General features: G+C 56.8%; 1 protein-coding gene across 5 annotated transcripts in view; it reads right to left on the bottom strand.

Moving 5' to 3' along the window:
* The window catches only part of SIGIRR (single Ig and TIR domain containing), a 59,989-nt gene that overhangs the window by 17,641 nt on the left and 17,262 nt on the right, over nucleotides 1-25,086 (bottom strand). For 2 of the 5 annotated variants that reach the window (XM_039911347.1, XM_029061311.2), the window contains exons 3-7: nucleotides 23,957-24,087; nucleotides 15,525-15,626; nucleotides 9,876-10,090; nucleotides 2,072-2,270; nucleotides 866-987 (exon numbers count right to left, since the gene is read on the bottom strand). In XM_039911347.1, the coding sequence (XP_039767281.1) occupies nucleotides 866-987; nucleotides 2,072-2,270; nucleotides 9,876-9,882 (328 nt within the window). In that variant the 5' untranslated portion in view covers nucleotides 9,883-10,090; nucleotides 15,525-15,626; nucleotides 23,957-24,087. Of the gene's footprint in view, nucleotides 1-865; nucleotides 988-2,071; nucleotides 2,271-9,875; nucleotides 10,091-15,524; nucleotides 15,627-19,400; nucleotides 19,528-23,956; nucleotides 24,280-25,086 lie in introns of those variants that run through there. The other 3 variants (XM_029061313.2, XM_029061312.2, XM_029061314.2) reach the window with 3 other exon arrangements.

The raw sequence follows: 25,086 nt of genomic DNA, 5'->3' as shown, positions 1-25,086 counted from the left end.
CAGATACAAGCTAATCGCTGTCCCACATGGGTCTTACTCTCCATTTTACAGACGCGGGAACCGAGGGATCAGAGAAGGGACTTGCCCGAGGTCACCCGGCAGACAGGTGGCGGAGCCGGGATCGGAACCCAGGTCCTTCGATTCGCAGGCCCGGGATCTATCCGCCAGGCCCCGCTGCTTCTTTCGGCTCTGCGTCTTTGGGAGCCAGCCGGCGCTTTAGCGCCGGCCCGGATGTCGGTGATGCGGCCGCCCGCCCCGATCGGAGCCGTCGACCGGGCCCCGTGCTAAACACTGGCGTCGATGCTTTCGGCTCAGACCCGATCTCCGTCCCACACGGGGCTCACAGTCCGAGAGGGAGGGAGAGCGGGGATCGGAGCCCCGACGTCCGGCTGAGGAAACCGAGGCCCGGAGAAGAGAAATGACTTGCCCGAGGTCACGCGGCAGGCGGAGCCGGGATTAGAAATCGGGACTCCTGATCCTCTCCCCCAGCGCCCCCGGTCCTGTGATCTTGCACGGCGTAGGGACTCGAGCCCGGGCTTGGGAGTCGGAAGGTCACGGGTTCTAATCCCCGCTCCGCCGCTCGTCTGCCGCGTGACCTCGGACGAGCCACTTCACTTCTCTGAGCCTCAGTTCCCTCCTCTGGAAAATGGGGATGGCGACTGGGAGCCCCGCCGGGGACGGGGACTGCGTCCAACCCGATTTGGTCGAATCTACCCCAGCGCTTAATACAGTGCCCGGCACATAGGAAGCGGTTAAGGGATACCACGGTTATCGTTATCAGGACCCTATCGGAGGCTCCGGCCCCCGGCCCACCCAGCCCTCTGCCGCCGGGGATGGGGGCCGGGGAGGGGCGGGGGGCGGGTACCCGCGGGCCGCAGCGTGAACGAGGCGGTGGCGTTCCTCACGAGGCAGGAGAACAGGCCGTAGTCCTGCGGGCCGGTCAGGTTGACCCTCAGGAAGCTGGTGCGGATGTCCGTAGCGTTGGCCCTGTCCCCCGACCCAAAGAGAAACCCCTCCTCACCGTCGGCCTCAGGGCCCTCCCCCCCCCAGACGGGACGCTCGCTGCGGGCAGGGAGCGTGTCCGCTTAGCGTTCCACTGCCCTCTCCCAACGGCGCCCCGCCCAGAGTGAGCGCTCGGTAAATACGGAGCAGCGTGGCTCGGTGGGAAGAGCCTGGGCTTCGGAGTCGGAGGTCATGGGTTCGACTCCCGGCTCCGCCGCCTGTCAGCTGTGTGACTGTGGGCGAGTCGCTTCACTTCTCTGGGCCTCAGTTCCCTCATCTGGAAAATGGGGATTAACCGGGAGCCTCCCGTGGGACGACCCGATGACCCCGTATCTCCCCCAGCGCTTAGAACGGTGCTCTGCACACAGGAAGCGCTTAACAGATACCAACGAATACCAACATTATTATACCACGTCCTCCGGCTGTCCCGGAACGCCCTCCCTCCTCGCCTCCGCCAAACTCATTCTCTTCCCCTCTTCAAATCCCCACTTAGAGGCTCACCTCCTCCGAGAGGCCTTCCCACACTGGGCTCCCCCTTTTCCCTCTGCTCCCTCTACCCCTCCTTCACGTCTCCTCAGCTAAGCCCCCTTTTCCCCCCTTTTCCCTCTGCTCCTCCCCCTCTCCCTTCCCCTCAGCACCGTGCCCGCCCGCTCAACTGTATATATTTTTATTACCCTATTTATTTTGTTAATGAGATGTACATCACCTTGATTCTATCTGTCGCTATTGTTTTAATGAGCTGTACATCGCCTTGATTCTATTTATTGCTACTGTTTTTGTCCGTCTCCCCCGATTAGACCGTAAGCCCGTCAATGGGCAGGGACCGTATCTGTTGCCGATCTGTCCATTCCAAGCGCTTAGTCCAGTGCTCTGCACACAGCAGGCGCTCAATAAATACTATTGAATGAATGAATACGACCGACCGGCCGACCGATTTTACCGGCTCGGTCCCTCTCTGACGTCGCTGATGACCGCACGGCCTCGCACCATTCCGGGACCCCCACCCCCCCCCCCCCGGGCCCACCCCCCGGCCCCCCGGCCCCGGTCGAGCCCCCCAGAGTGCGCTTACGGGCCCGGCCCCTCGCTGACGTCGCCGAGGCGGTCCAGCTGCCGGCCGTCTTTGGTCCAGCTGAAGGCGTCCCCCGGGCAGAGCGGCCTGTCGGCCGGCAGCCGGACGGTGCAGTTGAGCGTGAGCTGGTTGCCCGGGGCCACGTCCAGGATCTGCTCCCCCAAGGGCCACAGGAACTCGGGGAGGACGCTGCACCAATCTGAGGGGGGTGCGGGCGAGCGGGGAGGGTCCGGGACCCGGAGGCGAGGGAGACGGAGAGAGAGGAAAAACACACGTGAAGCCTCTGCACCCAGCTCGTCCTCAAGACGGCAAGCTCGCCGCGGGCACGGAATGCGAATGTGGCTGCTTATTGTTCTACTGTCCTCTCCCAACCGCTTAGTATTCATTCATTCAATCGACAGTACTTACCGAGCGCTCACTACGTGCGGAACACTGGACTAAGCGCTTGGAATGGACGATTCGGCAAAGATAGAGACCATCGCTGCCCGATGACGGGCTCACAGTCTAAAGGACGGGCAAATCCTCCTCCCTCCTACGTACACTCTGAGCCTTATGTGGGCTCAGACCCGATAAACGGGGCTCGGTGGAAAGAGCCCGGGCTTGGGAGTCAGAGGTCATGGGTTCGAATCCCGGCTCCGCCACTTGTCAGCCGGGTGACCGTGGGCGAGTCGCTTCACTTCTCGGTGCCTCGGTTACCTCATCTGTAAAATGGCGATGAAGACTGAGAGCCTCACGTGGGACGACCCGATGACCCTGTATCTCCCCCAGCGCTTAGAACGGTGCTCTGCACATAGTAAGCGCTTAACAAATACCAACATTATTATTATTATAAAACCTGTATCTACTCCAGCACTTATAAAAGCGTTTAGCGCTCTGCACACGGTAAGCACTCAGTAAATACGACTGAATGAATGAATGCACATCTATTAATCTGCATAACAGTAATGGCTCAGTGGAAAGAGCCCGGGCTTGGGAGTCAGAGGTCGTGGGTTCGTATCCCAGCGATGCCACTTAGCTGTGTGACTGTGGGCGAGTCACTTCCCTTCTCTGGGCCTCAGTTCCCTCATCTGTAAAATGGGGATGAAGACGCGGGCCTCACGTGGGACAACCTGATGACCCCGTATCTCCCCCAGCGCTTAGAACAGTGCTCTGCACATAGGAAGCGCTTAACAAATACCAACATTATTAATGATAATAATCATGGCATTTGTTAAGCTCTTACTAGGCACCAGGCACCGTACTAAGCGCTGGGGTGGATACAAAGAAATCGGGTGGACGCAGTCCCTGCCCCACGTGGGACTCACAGTCTCAACCCCAATTTTACAGATGAGGGAACTGAGGCCCAGAGAAGTGAAGTGACTTGCTCAAGGTCTCCCAGCAGACAGGTGGCAGAGCCGGGATTAGAACCCATGACCTTATGACTCCCAATCCCGGGTTCTATCCACTCTGCCATGCTGCTTCCGTAATAATGATGATAATAATAATGATAATCCTGGTATTTTTTAAAAATGGCATTTGTTAAGCGCTTTTACAAATGGGGATTTGTATTTTGCAAATATAAATTTAAATTTTACAAATGGGGGTATTTTACAAATCCCTCAAATTCCCCCCGTTCCAGGACCTCTTTATGGATTTCCCGCCAGCACCTCTAGTCAATAGTTTCAAACCTAATGGGGCTCGCGGTCTTGATCCCCATTTTCCAGATGAGGTAACTGAGGCACAGAGAAGTGAAGTGACTCGCCCAACGTCCCCCAACAGACAAGTGGCAGAGCCGGGATTAGAATCCAGGTCCTTCCGACTCCCAGGCCCGTGCTCTACCCACTAGGCTGCTCTGCTTCTAGATTGCTCTGCACACAGTAAGCGCTCAATGAATACCACTGATTGATTGATCGATTGATTGGTTGGATCCCAGCTCTGCCATCGGCCCTCTGGGTGACCTTGGGCAACTCACTTCCCTTCTCAGGGACTCAGTTCCTTCAACTGGAAGACGGGGACGAAATCCCCGGTCTCTCCCCACGCTTAGGCCGTGGGACGGGGACCGGGTCCGAGAAGCAGCAAGACACAGTGGGTAGAGCCCGGCCCTGGGCTTCAGAGGGCCATGGGTTCTAATCCCGGCTCCGCCACTTGTCTGCTGGGTGATTTTGGGCAAGTCGCCTCACCTCTCTGCGCCTCAGCGTCCTCATCTGGAAAATGGGGATGGAGACGGTGAGCCCCACGTGAGACTGGGTCTGTGTCCACCCCAATTTGCTTCTATCCACCCCAGCGCTTAGTACGGTGCCCGGCACAGAGTAAGCGCTTAAATGGGAAGCAGCGTGGCTTAGTGTAAAGAGCCCGGGCTTGGGAGTCAGGGGTCACGGGTTCGAATCCCGGCTCCGCCGCTTGGCAGCTGTGTGACTGTGGGCGAGTCACTTCACTTCTCCGGGCCTCGGTTCCCTCATCTGTCAAATGGGGATGAATCCCGTGAGCCTCACGTGGGACGACCTGATGACCTTGTATCTCCTCCAGTGCTTAGAACAGTGCTCTGCACACAGTAAGCGCTTAACAAATACCAACATTATTATTATTACGTGGGGCGACCTGATTACTTGTATCTACCCCAGCGCTTGGCATATAGTAAGCGCTTAACAAATACCATAATTATTATTAAATATCATATTATTATTACCTCATAAGCCAGGACCCAACCCCACGGCTTGAGGCATAGTAAGCGCTTAACGAATCCCACAGTGATTGTTATTATGATCGGACCCCCCGTGATACACAGCACAGCCTAGTGGATCGAGCCCCCGGCCCGGGAGTCGGAGGCCCTGGGTTCTAATTCCGGCTCCGCCCCTCGTCCGCTGGGTGAGCTCGGGCGAGTCACTTCACTTCTCTGGGCCTCAGTTCCCTCATCCGTAAAATGGGGATGAAGACTGCGAGCCCCATGTGGGAGAGGGATTGTGTCCAACCTGATTAGCCTGGATCTACTCCAGCGCTTAGGACAGCGCCTGGCACAAAGTAAGCACTTAAATAGAATAAAAATAAAGAGAGACGGCGGTTTAGAGGGGGAAAGGGAAGGCAGCCATGAAAACCTCTCGCTCCCCAATGTCAATCCAGTCAGTCAATGTCAACTGATTCATTCAATCATATTTATTGACTGCCTACTGTGTGCAAAGCACTGTACTAAACACTTGGGAGTACAGCTGGCCATAGTGGATAGAGCATGGGCCTGGGAGTCGAAAGGTTGTGGCTCCTAATCCTGACTCTGCCACTTTCCTTCCTTCATTCAAGCGTTATTTATTGAGCGCTTCCTGTGTGCGGAGCACTGTCCTAAGCGCTCGGAAAGTACAATTCTGGAAAGTACAACTGGGGAAGCAGCGCGGCTCCGTGGAAAGAGCCTGGGCTTCGGAGTCAGGGGTCACGGGTTCGACTCCCAGCTCTGCCGCTCGTCAGCTGTGTGACTGTGGGCGAGTCACTTCACTTCTCCGGGCCTCAGTTCCCTCATCTGGAAAATGGGGATTAACCGTGAGCCTCCCGTGGGACGACCCGATGACCCTGTATCTCCCCCAGCGCTTAGAACGGTGCTCTGCCCATAGGAAGCGCTTAACAAATACCAACATCATTATCATTATTACAATTCGCAACAAAGAGAGACAATCCCTGCCCACGACGGGCTCACGGTCTAGAAGACGGGCTCGCTGCTGCGTGACTTTGGACAAGTCGCTTCCTTTCTCTGTGCCTCAGTTCCCTCGTCTGGAAAATGGGGGTCCTGACTGTGAGCCCCATGTAGGACAGGGCCGCGATGTGCCCGCATCCACCCCGGCGCTTAACACGGTGCCTATGTAAGCGCTAAACAAACACCACGATATCACCATCGACGGCCACAGTCCCTGCCCACAAGAAGCCTCGAGCGCGGAGGCCGTACGGGGCTGCGGGAACGGCCGGCCGACGTGGGAGCTCGTCGTGGCCGGCGTGAGATGGATCGTTTGGCCGGCCCCGCCTCGGGCCTAACCTCCGGGAGCCGATCCCTCCGCCGGCCCGAGACGTCCGGTCTGGCCGCGGGCTCGTAGAGGAGGCGGGCGGCTGATCGTTAACTGGAGCCAAGGAAACGGGCCACCTTTGTCCCCTTCTGGGCATCGAGAAAGTCTCCGCCCACGGAAAGCTCCAGCCGCGACTCGAACCAGGAGCGCGGCCTCGCTGGGCCCGGGGGCTGGGCCGGACTGAACCCCGGCGCTCTGGGTCGCTGAGCCCCTGGAGAGGCTGGGATGGCCCCCCGCCGCCCCCCGCCCTCCCCCAGTCTGCCCTGTTCCTTTCACCCTCCACGTCTCTCCCCGTGTCTCTTTCTCTCTATTTGTCCAGCACTTACTATTCATTCGATCATCCTTATCGAGTGCTTAATAATTAGACCGTAAGCCCGTCAAAGGGCAGGGATCGTCTCTATCTGTTACCGATTTGTACATTCCAAGCGCTTAGTACGGTGCTCTGCACATAGTAAGCGCTCAATAATAATAATCTGTCGCCGACTTGTTCATTCCAAGCGCTTAGTACAGTGCTCTGCACAAAGTAAGCGCTCAATAGATACTATTGAATGAATGAATGGATGAATAATAATAATAATGTTGGTATTTGTTAAGCGCTTACTATGCGCAGAGCACCGTTCTATGCGCTGGGGGAGATACAGGGTCATCAGGCGGTCCCACGTGAGGCTCACAGTTTTAATCCCCATTTTACAGATGAGGGAACTGAGGCCCAGGGAAGTGAAGTGACTCGCCCACAGTCACACAGCTGACAAGTGGCAGAGCGGGGATTCGAACCCGTGACCTCTGACTCCAAAGCCCGGGCTCTTTCTACTGAGCCACGCTGCTTCTCAATAAATACTATTGAATGAATGAATGAATGATGGTATGTGTTAAGCGCTTACTCCGTGCCAAGCACTGTTCTAAGCACCGGGGGAGACACGAGGTCATCAGGTCGTCCCCCGTGGGGCTCACGGTCTTCATCCCCATTTTCCAGATGAGGTCACCGAGGCCCAGAGAAGTCAAGTGACTTGCCCCAAGTCACACAGCCGACACGTGGCGGAGGCGGGATTAGAACCCACGACCTTCCGACTCCCAAGCCCGGGCTCCTTCCACTGAGCCGCGCTGCTTCTCATTCCTTCGATCGTCTTTATCGAGCCCTTCCTATTTGTTCATTCAACCGCACTGATTGAGTACTTTTACTGATCGTTCATTCATTCAACTGCATTTATGGAGCGCATACTGTGTGCAAACACTGTACTGAACGCTTGGGAGAGTACAATATACTATTCATTCATTCAATCGTATTTATCGAGCGCTTACCGTGTGCAGGGCACTGTACTAAGCGCTTGGAAAGTACAGTTCGGCAACAGATAGAGACCATCCCTGCCCAACAGCGGGCTCACAGTCTCAAAGTCTCACAGTTTCATCTGTAAAATGGGGGCGAAGACTGGGAGCCTCACGTGGGCCAACCCGATGACCCTGGATCTCCCCCAGCGCTTAGAACAGTGCTCTGCACGTAGTAAGCGCTTAACAAATACCAACATTATTATGATTATTAGAGGGGGGAGACAGACAACAAAACAAAACAAGTAGACAAGCGTCAATACCATCAATATCAATGAATACTAATACTAATAAAGAGACACGTTCCCTGCCCGCGACGAGCTGACGGTCTAGAGTGTGCAGAGCGCTGTACTAAGCACTTGGGACCGTCCAAGTACAGTACTTGGGAAGCAGGGTGGCTCAGTGGAAAGAGCCTGGGCTACGGAGACAGAGGTCATGGGTTCGACTCCCGGCTCTGCCACTTGTCGGCCGGGTGACTGTGGGCGAGTCACTTCACTTCTCTGGGCCTCAGTGACCTCGTCTGTAAAATGGGGATTAACTGTGAGCCTCACGTGGGACGACCCGATGACCCTGTATCTACTCCAGCGCTTAGAACAGTGCTCTGCACAGAGTAAGCGCTTAACAAATACCAACATTTTCGTTATTATTACAACAGAACAAAAATCGGACACATTCCCTTGACCACAGCGAGAGCTTAGAGTCTAGAAGATGAGCTTCTTATGTGCCAGGTACTGTACTAAGCGCTTGGGTTGATACAAGATCATCAGGTTGGACAGAGTCCCTGTCCCCCGTGGGGCTCACGGTCTCAATCCCCATTTTACAGATGAGGGAACTGAGGCACAGAGAAGTGAAGTGACTTGCCCGAGGTCACACGGCAGACCGGCCGCCCACGTCCTGCCTCGGGCCTGGAACGCCCCCCCCTTTCCATATCCGACAGACGATCACTCTCTCCCCCTCTTCGAAGCCTCATCGAGGGCCCGTCTCCTCCAGGAGGCCTTCCCCGACTAAGCCCTCTTTACCTCTTCTCCGGCTCCCTTATCATTATTATTATGTTGGCATTTATTAAGCGCTTACTATGTGCCAAGCACTGTTCTAAGCTCCGGGGTAGACACAAGGTGATCAGGTTGTCCCACACGGGGCTCACAGTCTTCATCCCCATTTTACAGATGAGGGAACTGAGGCCCAGAGAAGTTAAGTGACTTGCCCGAGGTCACCTAGCTGACAAGCGGCAGAGCCAGGATTAGAACCCATGACCTCTGACTCCTAAGTCCGTACCCTTTCCACTACGCCACGTTGCCTTCTGCGTCGCCCTGACTCGCTCCCTTTCTTCATCCCCCCCTCCCAGCCCCACACCACCTACGTCCATATCCGTCATTTATTTCTTTCTATTCATGTCTGTCTCCCCCCGTAGTCAGTCACTCAATTGTATTTACTGAGTGCTTACTGTGTGCAGAGCACTGTACTAAGCGCTGGGGACGGTACGCTATAACAATACGACACATTCCCTGCCCGCAAAAAGCTTACAGTCTAGACTCTAAGCTCGTCTTGGGCAAGGAACGGGTCTCCCGACTCTTATATATGTGGCTCGGTGGAATGAGGTCGGGCCTGGGAGTCAGAGGTCCTGGGTTCTAATCCCGGCTCTGCCACACGCCTGCTGTGAGACCTTGGGGCAAGTCACTCTCCGACACCTCATCTGTAAAATGGGGATTGAATCTTACTCCTTCCCGCTTAAACTCGGAGCCCCACGTGGGACAGGGACTGCGTTCAATCTGATTAAGCAGCGTGGCTCAGTGGAAAGAGCCCGGGCTTGGGAGTCCGAGGTCATGGGTTCGAATCCCAGCCCTTCCACTTCTCAGCTGTGTGACTGTGGGCGAGTCACTTCACTTCTCTGTGCCTCAGTCACCTCATCTGGCAAATGGGGATGAAGACGGTGAGCCTCCCGTGGGACAACCCGATGACCCTGTATCTCCCCCAGCGCTTAGGACGGTGCTCGGCACACAGTAAGCGCTTAACAAATACCGATATTATTATTAGCCTGTATCTCCTCCGGTGCTTAGGACAGTGCTTGGCACATAGCAAGCGCTTCGAAAGTCCCATCGTTACTACTCTTACGATCGTCCCCTCCCACACGCCAAGTCCAGCCCAGCGCTCTCAGTCCGTCCGATGGACGGACGGATCGATCGCTCGACTGAAGGAAGGGGCAGAGCCGGGACCAGATGCCCGGCTACTTGTTTTGTTTTGTTGTCCGTCCCCCGCTTCTGGCCTTTGAGCCCGTTGCTGGGTAGGGATCGTCTCTATCTGTGGCCCCGTTGGACCTAGTGCGGTGCTCTGCGCACGGTCAGCGCTCAGCAACTACGACCGAGCGAATGAATGAGAATCAATCCAGTGCTCTGCGCATAGTAAGCGCTCAATAAATACTGCTGAATGACTGAATGAACCCAGATCCCCGCCGCCGGGCCTACCCGCCATGGCCGGCCGCCCCCGGAGCGGGTGTGTCCTCAGCAGGCGGTGTCGGCTCCCGGCATCGCCGGCCCGCCGCCGGCCCCGCCGGTCTCCCGGGGGTCGGTCGAGGGGCGCCGGAGGCGCGGTGTCCGCGGAGTCCGGCGTCGCCGAGGGCGATGGGGTCCTCGTGGGGTCGGGCGGGCCGGAGCGGGGGCCGCCGGGGTCACGGAGCGGCCTGAAAAACCAGAAGCGGGCGGGTTAAAGTCTAACCGCGGCGCCGTACTGACCCGCACCGCGTCCACGCGGAGCTGAAACCGGCGCCGGTCTCTCCGCCGCTGACCGGCCCCAAAGGTCGCCTTCGAAGGGGGGCTCACGGAGCGAGGGGAGAGCGGCCGCCCGCGCGGATCCCACCGAGGGGCGGAGGCCGGTGGGGCCGGGGCGCCAGGCTGCCCGGGAGACGGCAGCCCGGCCCGTCGGTCGACCGGACCCGGCGCGGCACGCGTGCGGCGGCCGGAACCCCAGAAGCGGCGTGGCCTGGCGGGGAGAGCCCGGGCCCGGGAGTCGGAAGGCCCGGGTGTCTCGATCCGACTCCGCCTCTCGTCCGCCGGGCAAGCGTGGCTCAGTGGAAAGAGCCCGGGCTTGGGAGTCGGAGGTCGTGGGTTCTAATCCCGGCTCCGCCACTTGGCAGCTGGGTGACTTTGGTCACTTCCCTTCTCTGGGCCTCACTTACCTCATCTGGAAAATGGGGATGAAGACTGGGAGCCCCATGAGGGACAACCTGATCACCTTGTGTCCCCCCAGCGCTTAGAACGGTGCTTTGCCCATAGTAAGCGCTTAACAAATACCAAAAAAAAAAAAAAGTCACTTCCGTGGCTCAGTGGAAAGAGCCCGGGCTTGGGAGTCCGAGGTCATGGGTTCGACTCCCGGCTCCGCCGCTTGTCAGCTGGGTGACTGTGGGCGAGTCACTTCACTTCTCTGGGCCTCGGTTCCCTCATCTGTAAAATGGGGATGAAGACCGTGAGCCCCACGTGGGACAACCTGATTACCTTGTTTCTCCCTCAGTGCTTAGAACAGTCCCTGGCACAGAGTAAGCGCTTAACAAATACCAACATTATTATTTTCTGAGCCTCGGTTCCCTCATCCGGAAAATGGGGATTAAGGCTGGGAGCCCCAAGTGGGATACGGACTGTGCCCAAGTATCTACCCCAGCGTTTAGTACAGTGCCTGGCACACGATAAGCGCTTACTAAATACCGTTAAAAAAATATATCCTAGGGAGTCCAGGCCTGTTCAGCTCACTCCTCCTGTAGACTCATAATAATAATAACGTTGGCATTTGTTAAGCGCTTACCATGTGCAGAGCACTGTTCTAAGCGCTGGGGTAGATACAGGGTCATCAGGTTGTCCCCCGTGGGGCTCCCAGTTTTAATCCCCATTTCACAGATGAGGTCACCGAGGCCCAGAGAAGTTAAGTGACTTGTCCACAGTCACACAGCTGCCAAGCGGCAGAGTCAGGATTCGAACCCATGACTCCCAAGCCCAGGCTCTTTCCACCGAGCCACGCTGCTCTTAGACCTTAAACTCCGTGTGGGCCAGGATCGCACCTGCAAACTCTTTTTTTTTTAATGGTACCTGTAAAGTGCTCACTATGTGCTAGGCACTGTACTGAACGTTGGTGGGGGGGGGGGAGGGAGACAAGCTAATCCGGTCAGACACGGTCCCTGTCCCACACGGGGCTCACGGTCCTCATCCCCGTTTGACAGACGAGGGGACCCGGGGCAGAGACAAATGAAGGGGCTTGCCCAAGGCCACACAGCTGGCAAGGGGCGGAACTGGAATTAGAACCCAGATCCTTCCGACTCCAGAGGCAGGCTCTAGCCAGCAGAACACGCCGCTTCCCTAACTTTTACAACTCCGTTGAATTGAACCCTCCCAAGGGCTTAGCCCAGCGTTCCGCACACAGTAAACGCTCAGTAAACACCACTGACTGATTCTCTCACGGTGGCGGCCGATTCCGCCTCACCCTTCGACGCCTTGGCGTAAACGTTAAACTTTTCTATGCATCGAGCGCTGGGGCAGACCCGGGAGAATCAGATCAAACTCAATCTCTGTCCCACAAGGGACTCCCAGACCAATGACAATAATAATGACGGCATTTGTTAAGCGCTTACTATGTGCCGAGCGCTGGGGTAGTCATTTGATCCTATTTATTGAGCGCCTACTGTGTGCAGAGGAAGATACAAGGTCATCAGGTCGTCCCACGAGGTGCTCCCAGTCTTCATCCCCATTTTCCAGATGAGGTCACTGAGGCCCAGAGAAGTCAAGTGACCTGCCCAGAGTCGCCCGGCTGACCAGCGGCGCAGCCGGAATTCGAACCCATGACCTCTGACTCCCAAGCCCGGGCTCTTTCCACAGTGTCACGCTGCTTCTCCGACTTGTAAACACCACAGACTAAGCAGGAGAACGGTTCCTGGATCCCAATTTTACGGAAGAGGAAACTGGGGCACGGAGTGACTTGCCCAAGGTCACGCAGTGGGCGAGCGGAGGAGTCAGCATCGGAATCCAGGTCTCTCGACTTTTTTTTTATGGTATTTAATAATGTTGGTATTTGTTAAGCGCTTACTACGTGCAGAGCACCGTTCTAAGCGCCGGGGGAGAGACGGGGTCATCGGGTCGTCCCACGGGAGGCTCACGGTTAATCCCCATTTTCCAGATGAGGTCACTGAGGCCCAGAGAAGTGAAGCGACTCGCCCACAGTCACCCGGCTGACAAGGGGCAGAGCCGGGATTCGAACCCATGACCTCCGATTCCCAAGCCCGGGCTCTTTCCACTGAGCCACGCTGCTTCTCTTTTCTTAAGCGCTGACCCATGTGGCTGCAGAACAAGAACATCGGGTTGGACAGAGTCCGTGTCCCACGTGGGGCTCGCAGTCTCAAACCCCGTTTTGGAGAATGAGTATTTTTTTTATGGCACTTGTTAAGCGCTTACTATGTGCCAGGCACTGTAATAATAATAATGGTGGCTTTGTTAAGCGCTTACCACGTGCAAAGCACCGTTCTAAGCGCTGGGGGGGGGGGATACAAGGTGATCAGGTCGTCCCACGTGGGGCTCAGAGTCTTCATCCCCATTTTCCAGATGAGGGAACTGAGGCCCAGAGAAGTCAAGTGACTTGCCCAAAGTCACACAGCTGGCAAGCGGCCGAGCCGGGATTAATAACAACAACAATAATAATAATAATAATGTTGGTATTTGTTAAGCGCTTACTACGTGCAGAGCGCCGTTCTAAGCGCTGGGGGAGATACGGGGTCATCGGGTCGTCCCACGGGAGGCTCACAGTTTAATCCCCATTTTCCAGACGCGGTCACTGAGGCCCAGAGAAGTGAAGCGACTCGCCCACAGTCACACAGCTGACGAGTGGGAGAGCCGGGAGTCGAACCCATGACCTCTGACTCCGAAGCCCGGGCTCCTTCCACCGAGCCACGCCGCCTCTCCGGGCACCAAGCACTGGGGAAGATGCAAGCTAACTGGGTGTCCCCCATGGGGCTCCCAGTCTTCATCCCCATTTTGCAGATGAGGGAACTGAGGCCCAGAGAAGTGAAGTGACTTGCCCGGGGTCACCCAACAGGCCCCGCTGCTCCTCCCAAGCGATCTCGGCTCCGGCAGCGGGCGGGATGTGCCACGGCCGGATCCCGGTGGCCGGCCCCCCTCCTCTGGGCACGTTTCCCGCCTCCTCCAGGACGGGCAGCGAGGCCGGGGGGCCCGGCCCTCGGGGAGGAACCGGCACCCGGGGCCGGCGGAGGAAGCTAGGCCGGAGCCCCCCGTTCCCACCCCGGGAACGCCGCGGGGGTCAGCGAGGGGCCCAGCCGGGAGACGCCCAGCCGGGGCCTGCCGTGGGAGGGGAGAAGCCCGGGCCTAGGAGCCGGAAGGACCCGGGTTCTGATCCTGGCTCCGCCGCCTTCCTTTAACGAAGGAGGCAACCGTGGCACAGAGAATAACGATGATGATAATAACGGTATCCGTTGAGCGCTTACTACGTGCCAAGCACCGTTCTGAGCACTGGGGGAGATACGACGTAATCAGGGTGTCCCGCAAGGGGCTCGCGGTTTCAATCCCCGTTTTCCAGATGACATCACTGAGACCCAGAGAAGTGAAGCGACGGGCCCGAAGTCACCCAGCTGACAAGGGGCGGAGCCGGGATCCGAACCCACGACCTCCGACTCCCAAGCCCGGGCTCTTTCTACCGAGGCACCAAGCCAAGTGACTTGCCCTGGGTCCCACAGCACAGGAGGCGGGACGAGAGCCTAGGTGCCCCTTTCCGGTTAAGGTACTTGCTAAGCGCTTACTACGTACCGAGGCCCGAGGCGGAATCGGCCGTGCCAACGAGGCCGGCCCACGCGACCCGGGGCAAGGAACAGGTCGCGCCCGCCGGGCACCGCCTCGGGTGAGACGTGGGTGGGGGCTGCCTTCTTTGCTCGACTTCCTCCCGGTCTGAGATCGAAAGCTCTCCGTACCCCAAAGGGGCTCTAATAATACTGTTGGTATCTGCTAGACGCTTCCTACGCGCAGAGCCCCGTTCTAAGCGCCGGGGGAGATCCGGGGTCATCGGGTCGGCCCACGGGAGGCTCCCGGTCTTCATCCCCATTTTCCGGATGAGGTCACTGAGGCCCAGGCCAGCGAAGTGACTCGCCCCCAGTCACCCAGCTGACCGGCGGCAGAGCCGGGATTCGAACCCATGATCTCTGACTCCCAAGCCCGGGCTCCTTCCCCTGAGCCGCGCTGCTCGATAACTGTCAGCCCCTGCGGGCGGGGAACGTGTCTACCGATTCTGCCGTCCCGGACTCTCCCAAGTGCTCGGCACAGTGTCCTGCACACAGTGAGGGCTCCGGAAATACGACCGATCGACTGCTACTGTCCCGAGAGCCTAATCCAGTGCTCTGCACCTAGTGAACCCTCATTAAATCCCATTTATTGATTGATTTTTTTAAATGGCACCTGTTAAACGCGTACTGCGTGTCAGGTACTGTTCCAAGAGCTGGAGTAGATCCAAGCTAATCATTCAGTTGAATCTGTTGAGCGCTTCTAGTGTGCGGAGCACTGTATTAAGCGCTTGGGCAAGTAAAATAAATACCCAGAGAAGCAGCGTGGCTCAGCGGAAAGAGCCCGGGCTTGGGATTAAGAGGTCATGGGTTCAAATCCCAGCTCTGCCACTTGTCAGCTGTGGGACTGTGGGCGAGTCACCTCACTGGGCCTCAGCTCCCCTCATCTGTAAAATGGGGATGAAGACCGGGAGCCTCACGTGGGCCAACCTGATGACCCTGTATCTCCCCTGGTGCTCGGAACAGTGCTCGGCACACAGTGAGCGCTTAACAAATAAGCCCGTCAAAGGGCAGTCTCTATCCGTTACCGATTTATACATTCCAAACGCTTAGTACAGTGCTCTGCACATAGTAAGCGCTCAATAAATACTATTGAATGAATGAATGAACAAATACCAACATTATCATTATTATTATCAAAATACCAACATTATTAAAATACCACAATAAACTGACACATTCCCTGCCCACAACGAGGCGGAAAGTCCCCGTCCCCCATGGGGCTCCCGATATTAATCCCCACTTTCCAGATGAGGTAACTGAGACCCAGAGAGGTGGCCGATTCATCGATTACCTTCGGAAGCCGCCGTCCTCTCCTGTCCCGCTTTACTCCGGCCGGGGCGGGCAGGACGCGGGCCCGACTCACATCCACTCGGGGTTCCTCACGGGCCAAACCCTGCGCGGGCAACAAAAGGAAAACCATGGTGACTGGGCTATCTACTAAGCGCTTACTACGTGCCAGGCGCCGTTCTAAGCGCTGGGGTGGATAGAAGATCATCGGGCTGGACACGGTCCCTGTCCCACGTGGTGCTCGCAGTCTTCATCCCCATTTTCCAGATGAGGTCACTGAGGCCCAGGGAAATGAAGCGATTTGCCCAAGGTCCCGTGGCAGACAGGGGGTGGAGCCGGGATTGGAACCCAGGTCCTTCTGACTCCCAGGCCCGGGATCTTTCCTCTAGGCCATGCTGCTTCTCATTACATATGATAATAATAATAATAATAATATTTAAGCACTCATTATGTGCTAGGCACTGTAATAATAATGATAATAATGTTGGTATTTGTTAAGCGCTTACTCTGTGCAGAGCACCGTTCTAAGCGCCGGGGGAGATACGGCGTCATCGGGTTTGCCCCACGCGAGGCTCCCGGTCTTCATCCCCATTTTACAGATGAGGTAACTGAGGCCCAGAGAAGTGAAGTGACTCGCCCACAGTCACCCAGCTGACAGGTGGCCGAGCCGGCATTCGAACCCATGACCTCTGACTCCAAAGCCCGGGCTCTTGCCCCTGAGCCAGGCTGCCTAGAGGAGGAGACCGACAATAACAGAAATAGATAAACGACAGGCGGCGCGGGGCCGGGCCGGGGGACGGATGAGGGGGGCGAGTCGGGGCGACCCAGACGGGAGCCGGAGAAGAGGAAAGGAGGGCGTAGGCAGGGAAGGCCTCTGGGAGGAGGTGGGCCGTCCATAGGGCTTTGAAGTGGGGGAGAGTGGGGGTCTGTGGGGTTTGGGGAGGGAAGGCGTTCCCAGCCAAAGGTGGGATGAGGGCGACAGACAGATGAGACAGCGGGACGGGGAGTAATCATAATAATAACGTTGGTATTTGTTAAGCGCTTACTACGTGCAGAGCACCGTTCTAAGCGCTGGGCTAGAGACAGGATCGTCAGATGGTCCCACGTGGGGCTCACATTTTTTAATCCCCATTTTTACAGATGAGGTAACTGAGGCACAGAGGAGTGAAGTGACTTGCCCGAGGTCACACAGCAGACGAGTGGCAGAGTGGGGATTAGAACCCACGACCTCTGACTCCCAAGCCCGGGCTCTTTCCGCTGGGCCGCGCTGCTTCCAGGTTGGCACTGGAGGAGTGAAGTGTGCGGGCTGCGCTGGAGTAATAATAATAATAATAATAATGTTGGTATCTATTAAGCGCTTCCTACGTGCAGAGCACCGTTCTAAGCGCCGGGGGAGATCCGGGGTCATCGGGTCGGCCCACGTGGGGCTCACGGTCTTCATCCCCATTTGACAGACGAGGGAACCGAGGCCCAGAGAAGGGAAGTGACTCGCCCACAGTCACACAGTTGCCGGGTGGCAGAGCCGGAATCCGAACTCATGACCTCTGGCTCTTTCCACCGAGCCACGCCGAGAAGGGAGGTGAGGCAGGAAGGGGCGAGGAAACTGAGGACTTTACAGCCCTTCCCCTAGAGTCCCCCGGGGTGGCGGAGAAGAGGGAGGGCAAGAACGATAATAATAATGTCGGTATCTGTTAGGCGCTTCCTATGTGCAGAGCACTTTGCTAAGCACTGGGGGAGATACAGGGGAGTCAGGTGGTCCCACGTTGAGGCTCAGAGTTAATCCCCATTTTACAGATGAGGGAACTGAGGCACAGAGAAGTGAAGTGAGTGCTTCTATGACGACCCCAGGCCCCGAAGGGAAGCATAATAATAATAATGATGATGGCATTTGTTAAGCGCTTACTCTGTGCCGAGCACCGTTCTAAGCGCCGGGGGAGATACGGGGTCATCGGGTCGGCCCCCGTGGGGCTCCCGGTCTTCATCCCCATTTTCCAGCTGAGGTCACTGAGGCCCAGAGAAGGGAAGTGACTCGCCCACAGTCACACAGCCGACAAGTGGCTGAGCCGGCATTCGAACCCATGACCTCTGACTCCCCAGCCCGGGGTCTTTCCACTGAGCCAGGCTGCTTCTCAAACAGAGAGATGCCATCCTCTCCGGTTCCCCCCGCCAACCCGGACCCCCCTACTGCCGTTTCTCACGGTGGGCATCGAACTAGCGACATTCATTCATTCAATCGAATACATTGAGCGCTTACTCTGTGCAGAGCGCTGTACTGAGCGCTTGGAACGGACAATTCGGCAACAGATGGAGACCGTCCCTGCCGAGGGACGGGCTCACGGTCGAATCATTCGAGACTAAGACGTCCCCACGACCCCCCCTCCGCCCGGCCCAGGTATCGGGGGTCCGGGCTGGCGTCTCCCCGGAGGGTCTCCCGGCTGGTGGGGCCGGGTCCCGGCCGACCGACGGGCTCTGGGCAGCGTGGCTCAGGGGAAAGAGCCCGGGCTTGGGAGTCAGAGGTCATGGGTTCGAATCCCGGCTCCGCCACCGGTCAGCTGTGTGACTGTGGGCGAGTCACTTCGCTTCTCTGGGCCTCAGTTCCCTCATCTGTAAAATGGGGATGAAGACCGGGAGCCCCACGTGGGCCGACCCGATGACCCCGGATCTCCCCCGGCGCTCAGAACGGTGCTCGGCACATAGTAAGCGCTTAACAGATACCACCGTTATTATTATTATTATTATTACTGTCCCCCGCCCAGGGGTGACCTGCAGCTTCCTTCCCTCTCGGTCACGCGGAACCATCTCGGACATCGTGTCCGAGTCAACCGGGCCGGCCAGTCTCAGCAGGAGGGAGGTCAGAGATCGAATCTACACCCTCTCCCTCGGAGAACCCGTTCGGCTTCAACTCCCACCCCTAGGCAGCGTGGCCCGGTGGCTAGAGCCCGGGTTTGGGAGTCAGAGGTCGTGGGTTCTAATCCCGCCTCCGCCCCTTGTCTGCTGGGTGACCTGGGGCAAGTCGCTTCTCTTCTCTGGGCCTCAGTTCCCCCATCTGGAAAATGGGGATGAAGACCGTGAGCCCCACGTGGGCCAACCTATCTTGTATCTCCCCAGTGCCTAGAACAGTGCTTGGCACCTGGTAAGCGCTTAAGAAATACTATTATTATTATGCCATCTCCAGCCCCGATCCCTCTCCAATCTCACATTTCCGCCCGCCTTCGGGACATCTCTACTTAGATTCTATTTATCGTGACCGTGTCGTCCTGTTTGCGTCTGTCTCCCCCGATTAATGATAATGTTGGCATTTGTTAAGCGCTTACTATGCGCAGAGCGCCGTTCTAAGCGCCGGGGCGGACACAGGGGAGTCGGGTGGCCCCCCCCCCCCCCCCCGTGAGGCTCCCAGTCTTCATCCCCATTTTCCAGATGGGGTCACTGAGGCCCAGAGCAGCGAAGTGACTTGCCCACAGTCACCCAGCTGACAAGAGGCAGAGCCGGGATTCGAACCCATGACGTCTGACTCCCAAGCCTGTGCTCTTTCCACTGAGCCACGCCGCTCGGATTAGACCGTGAGCCCGTCCATGGGCAGGGATGGCCTCTATCCGTCGCCGAAGTGTCCGTCCCAAGCGCTTAGTCCAGTGCTCTGCACGGAGTAAGCGCTCAATAAATACTATTGAATGAACGAATGTCCTCCTCTCACCTCCAACTTACCACATCCCACACAGAACTCCTCATCTTCCCACCCAAACAAACCCTGTCCTCCCCCTGACTTTCCCATCACTGTAGACAGCACCGCCGTCCTTCCCGTCTCACAAGCCCGGAACCCTGACGTCCTTCTCTCTCTCTCAACCCACAAATTCGATCCGTCGCCAAATCCCGTCGGTCCCACCTTCACCGTGTCATCAGAATCCGCCCTTTCCTCGCCGCCCAAACAGTTGCCCCGCTGACACGGCCACTCCCGTCTCCGAGCTCACTGTGGGCAGGGAACGGGTCTGTCTACTGTTCTGTCGTCCTCTCCCAAGCGCTTACTACAGTGCTCTGCACACGGTGGGCGCTCAACGAATCTAACGGAATGAACGGCAATAACGCTGGCATTTAAGCGCTCGCTACAGGCAGAGCACCGTTCTAAGCGCCGGGGGAGACACGGGGTCATCGGGTCGGCCCACGGGAGGCTCACGGTCTTCATCCCCATTTGACAGAGGAGGGGACTGAGGCACGGAGAAATGAAACGACTTTCTCGAGGTCACACAGCAGACGAGTGGCAGGGCCAGGATTAGAACTCGCCACCTTCTGACTCCCAGTCCCGGGCTTCATCGACCACGCCGTCTATCTACCCCAGCGCTCCGTACGGTCCTCGGCACAGAATGAGTGTTTAACGGCCCCGCTGTGACCACTGTTTCCCCAAACGTCCTTCTCTGCCACGTTTTCCCTTTCCTTTCCACTCCGGTTTCCAGGAGCAGAAAGTCGCTTCACTTCTCTTCGCTTAGAGAAGCAGCGCGGCTCAGTGGAAGGAGCCCGGGCTTGGGAGTCAGAGGTCACGGGTTCGAATCCCGGCTCCGCCACCTGTCAGCTGGGTGACTGTGGGCGAGTCACTTCCCTTCTCTGGGCCTCAGTGACCTCATCTGTCCAATGGGGATGGAGACCGCGAGCCCCACGTGGGACGGGGACTGTGTCCGACCCGCTTGGTCTGTATCCACCCCAGCGCTCAGTACAGCGCCTGGCACATAGTAAGCGCTCCACCAATACCACAATCTATTTTACTTGAAAAAAAGATTTGTTTGGAAGGCGGACCGGGGGACGGAGAAGCGGCGATCGCCGGTCGACGAGACTCCGGAAAACCAGACACGAATCAGTGGGCGACTTAACCGCCAACGACGCCGAGCGTTTTCACGCGTTGGAGATGCTCGCGGGTTTGAAGAGGTGGGGGGCTGGTGACCTAATGGGTAGAGGCCCAGCCTGGGAGTCAAAAGGACCCGGGTTCTAACCCCGCTTCCGCCACTAGTCCGCTGGGTGACCCTGGGCCAGTCACTTCCCTTCTCCGTGCCTCGGTTACCTCATCCGTAAAACGGGGATTAAGAATAATAGTAACGACGGTATCCGTTAAGCGCTCACTACGTGCCGAGCACCGTTCTAAGCACTGGGGGAGATACAGGGTCATCAGCTCGTCCCACGTGGGGCTCCCGGTCTCCATCCCCATTTTCCAGATGAGGTCACCGAGGCCCAGAGAAGTGAAGCTACTTGCCCGAAGTCACCCAGCTGATAAGTAATGATAATAATAATGTCGGTATTTGTTAAGCGCTCGCTGTGTGCCGAGCACCGTTCTAAGCGCTGGGGGAGATACGGGGTCATCGGCTTGTCCCACTCTTCATCCCCATTTTCCAGATGAGGTCACCGAGGCCCAGGGAAGGGAAGCGACTCGCCCAAAGTCACCCAGCTGATAAGTGGCGGAGCCGGCATTCGAACCCACGACCTCTGACTCCCCAGCCCGGGCTCTTCCCACTGAGCCACGCTGCTTCTCCAAGGCCGTGAGCCCCGGGCGGGGCGGGGACCGTGTCCCACCCGCTTTGCTTCTATCGACCCCGGCGCTTAGTCCTGGGCCTGGCACGTAGTAAGCGCTTAACAAATACCGTAAAAAGAAAATAAAATAAATTCTCCCGGACTATGAACTCCGGGAAGGGCAGGGGCTGTGGCCGATTAGATTACCGGGTATTTACCTTTCAAATTCTTGTCATTCACCCTACCCTCGGCCCCACGGCGTTTAGGACCAGATCCGTCATTCCTTTCAACGTCTGCCTCCCCTCCGGACTCTAAATTTGTTGTGGGTGCGGGGAGGGAACGTTTCTCCTAGGGAAGCATGCCGTTTCTGGAGAAGCAGCGTGGCTGCGGGGCAAGAGCCCCGGCTTGGGAGTCAGAGGTCGTGGGTTCTAATCCTGGCTCTGCCCCTTGTCAGCTGGGTGACTCTGAGCGAGTCACCTCCCTTCTCTGGGCCTCAGTTCCCTCATCTGTCAAAGGGGGATTAACTGTGAGCCTAGGGAGCGCTTAACAAATACCAACATTATCATTTAGGAAAGCCGTGTGGCTCGGTGGAAAGAGCCCGGGCTTGGGAGTCAGGGGTCATGGGTTCGACTCCCGGCTCTGCCCCTTGTCAGCTGGGTGACTGTGGGCAAGTCCCTGCACTTCTCTGGGCCTCGGTTCCCTCGTCTGTCAAATGGGGATGAAGACCGTGAGCCTCACGTGGGACGACCCGATCACCCCGTATCTCCCCCAGCGCTTAGAACGGTGCTCTGCACGTAGTAAGCGCTTAACAAATACCAACATTATTATTATTATTATTATTATTATTATTATTATTAATCCCGCCTCCTCCCCTTAGCTGCTGTGTGACTTTGGGCATGTCATTTCACTTCTCTGGGCCTCAGTGGCCTCATCTGTCAGATGGGGGTGAAGACTGGGAGCCCCCGCCGTGGAACAACCTGATTACCTCGTATCTACCCCAGTGCTTAGAACGGTGCTTGGCACATAGTAAGCGCTTAACAAATACCATCATTATTATTACCTCTGTTGTACTGTCCTCTCCCAAACACTTAGTCCAGTGCTCTCTAACACGGTCGGCGTCCGATAAACTTATTTTTTGGATGGCACCGGTTAGGCGCTTGCTGTGAGCCAGGCACTGTACTAAGCGCTGGGCCGGATCCAAGCTAGTCAGCTTGGACTAGCATGTTGGAAGCACTTAGCGGATACCGTAATTATTATTAATTATTATATTATTACACCCCGGAGAGACAGGTGCAATCTATAGACTGTAAGCCCGTCAATGGGCAGGGATCGTCTCTATCTGTTGCCGAACTGTACCTTCCGAGCGCTTAGTGCTCTGCACCTAGTAAGCGCTCAATATATTCGATTGAATGAATGAATGAATCAAGTGCCTCTGCCTCTGCTCCGTGACCTTGGGCGAGTCACGCCACTTCTCTGTGCCTCAGTTCCCTCATCTGTAAAACGGGGATTACAGCCCCCCCCCCCCATGGGGCTCACGGTCTTCACCCCCATTTTCCAGGTGAGGTCACTGAGGCCCAGAGAAGCGAAGGGACTTGCCCGAGGTCATGAGACAGACAAGTGACCGAGTCGGGATTAATTCACCGCTTCTACCCCGACGGTCGGTACAGAGCAAACGTTTTTAAAAATCCCGTTCTGGAATTAACACTATTATCACCTCCTCTGTGACCCCTTCTGACCGCCTCGGGTTTTCGGGAGACTGGAGAGGGGAAAAGAAAAAAAAATACCTCAGGAAACCTCAGTTCACCTCAGTTCAGAAACCGGGTTCTAATCCTGCCTCCGCCACGCGTCTGCTGCGTGACCCTGGGCAAGTCTCTTCACTTCTCTGGGCCTCAGTGACCTCATCTGGAAAATGGGGATGAAGACCGGGAGCCCCACGGGGGGCAACCCGATGACCTTGTATCTACCCCAGCGCTTAGAACAGTGCTAGGCACATACTGAGCGCTCAATAAATGTCATCATCGTCATCATCATCATCATCATTTCACTTCTCTGGGCCTCAGTGACCTCATCCGGAAAATGGGGATGAAGCCTGGGAGCCCCAAGGGGGACGACCCGATGACCTTGCTTCTGCCCCAGCGCTTAGAACAGTGCTAAGCACATTCTGAGCGCTTAAAAAATACCATCATCATCACCTCACTTCTCTGGGCCTCGGTGACCTCGTCTGGAAAATGGGGATTGAGACTGGGAGCCCCACGGGGGTCAAGGGACTGCGTCCAACCCGACGAGCTTGGACCCTCAGTGCTTAGAACAGTGCTGGGCACGTTGGAAGCCCTTAACAGACACCATGATTATCATTAATTATTATCCCGCCTCCGCCACCTGTCTGCTGTGTGACCTTGGGCAAGTCACTTCACTTCTCCGGGCCTCGGTCACCTCATCTGGAAAACGGGAATTAAAAGGGTGAGCCCCACGTGGGACAACCCGATGACCCCGCATCTCCCCCCAGCGCTTAGAACGGTGCTCGGCACATAGTAGGCGCTTCACGGATACCATAGTTATCATTTTACCCCTGAGAGACCCGTGCCACCTAGCAAGCGCCTCGGCCACTTGTCCGGTGTGTGACCCTGGGCGAGTCACGCCACCTCTCTGTGCCTCAGTTCCCTCATCTGTACAACGGGGATCCAGACCCAGGTGGGACGAGCGACCCTGTCCGACCTGCTTAGCTTCTATCTCCCCCGGCGCTTAGTACAGTGCCTGGCACGCAGGAAGCGCTCACCAAATACGATAAAAAAGAACCACCACCCCAAAATCTGGCGAACTCTCCTTCCCGCTTCTCCCTGCTACCCCAGGCCGGCCTGCGTCTCCGGAGCAGAGCTCAGCCCTCCCCGTGCCCGGTTCGAATCCCGCGAGCCTCACAGGAGCGCCAGAGAGAGAAAAAAAGTTTTTCACCTGTTTTCTTCGTCTTTCTTCCTGATCCTGGCGCAGCCATTTGCTCCGATCACGACGACGAAACTCTTTTCGGCGGCAAGTAACCCATTCCGAACTCAACAGAAATTGCTCTGGAGGTTTTCCCCTTTTTACTTAGCGAAGTCAAATAAATAAAATTAAGCTCTGCCAAGCCCGTCACCCCACAACTGCAAGAGCTATTGGGGGGTTGGGTTTTTTTTTTTTTTGGCTTTTTGATCTGAACTGTATTTTCCCCTGTAGCTTCCTGGCTGTTGCTCACATCCTCTCCTACACCGAAACCCCACCCGGATGTTAACCCCTTCTCCACCGATATTTCAAAAAAAAAAAAAAAAGAAATCAGAGTGACCAAGTGACCACACCAAAAAAAAAAAAAAAAGGCATTGTATGAAAAATCCCCGAACACTTTCCTCCCAGTTTTTCCTGGCATTTTCCGGCTGGATTTGACCTCCGTCTGGCCCGTGAAAGTTAACTCTTTCTGTTCATTCATTCGATCGCATTTATTGAGCGCTCGCTGTGCGCAGGGCACTGCGCTAAGCGCTCAGACCCGGGGGCTCTCGCTGGCCTAGCCCGGAAGCTCGTTGTGGGCAGGGAACTTCTCTCCCAGCTCCGTTGTTGGAGAAGCGGCACGGTCCGGGCAGCCACTCATTCATTCAACTGTATCTGTTGAGCGCTTACTGTGGGCAGAGCACTGTGGTGAGCGCTCAGACACATTTGGGAAAGAGCCTGGGCTTCGGAGTCCAGAGGTCATGAGTTCGACTCCCGGCTCTGCCACCTGTCAGCTGTGTGACCGTGGGCGAGTCACTTCACTTCTCTGGGCCTCAGTTCCCTCATCTGTCAAATGGGGATTAACCGCGAGCCTCCCGTGGGACGACCTGATGACCCTGCATCTCCCCCGGCGCTTAGAACAGTGCTCTGCACGTAGTAAGCGCTTAACAAATAACCAACACGATTATCATTTGCCGCCCACGACACGCTGACGGTCTAGAGGGGGAGAGGGACATGAATAGAAAGAAAGAAATGACGGACTGGGACGTCACGCGGTGCGGGGCCGGGGGGAGGGGGATGAAGGATGGGAGGAAGTCGGGGCGACGCAGAAGGGAGCGGGAGAAGAG

The sequence above is a fragment of the Ornithorhynchus anatinus genome, chromosome 3 (genome assembly GCF_004115215.2).
Source record: "Ornithorhynchus anatinus isolate Pmale09 chromosome 3, mOrnAna1.pri.v4, whole genome shotgun sequence".
Lineage (NCBI taxonomy): Eukaryota > Metazoa > Chordata > Mammalia > Monotremata > Ornithorhynchidae > Ornithorhynchus > Ornithorhynchus anatinus.
Note: the sequence above shows the minus strand (reverse complement) of the source record. Positions and strands in the feature narration are given on the sequence as shown.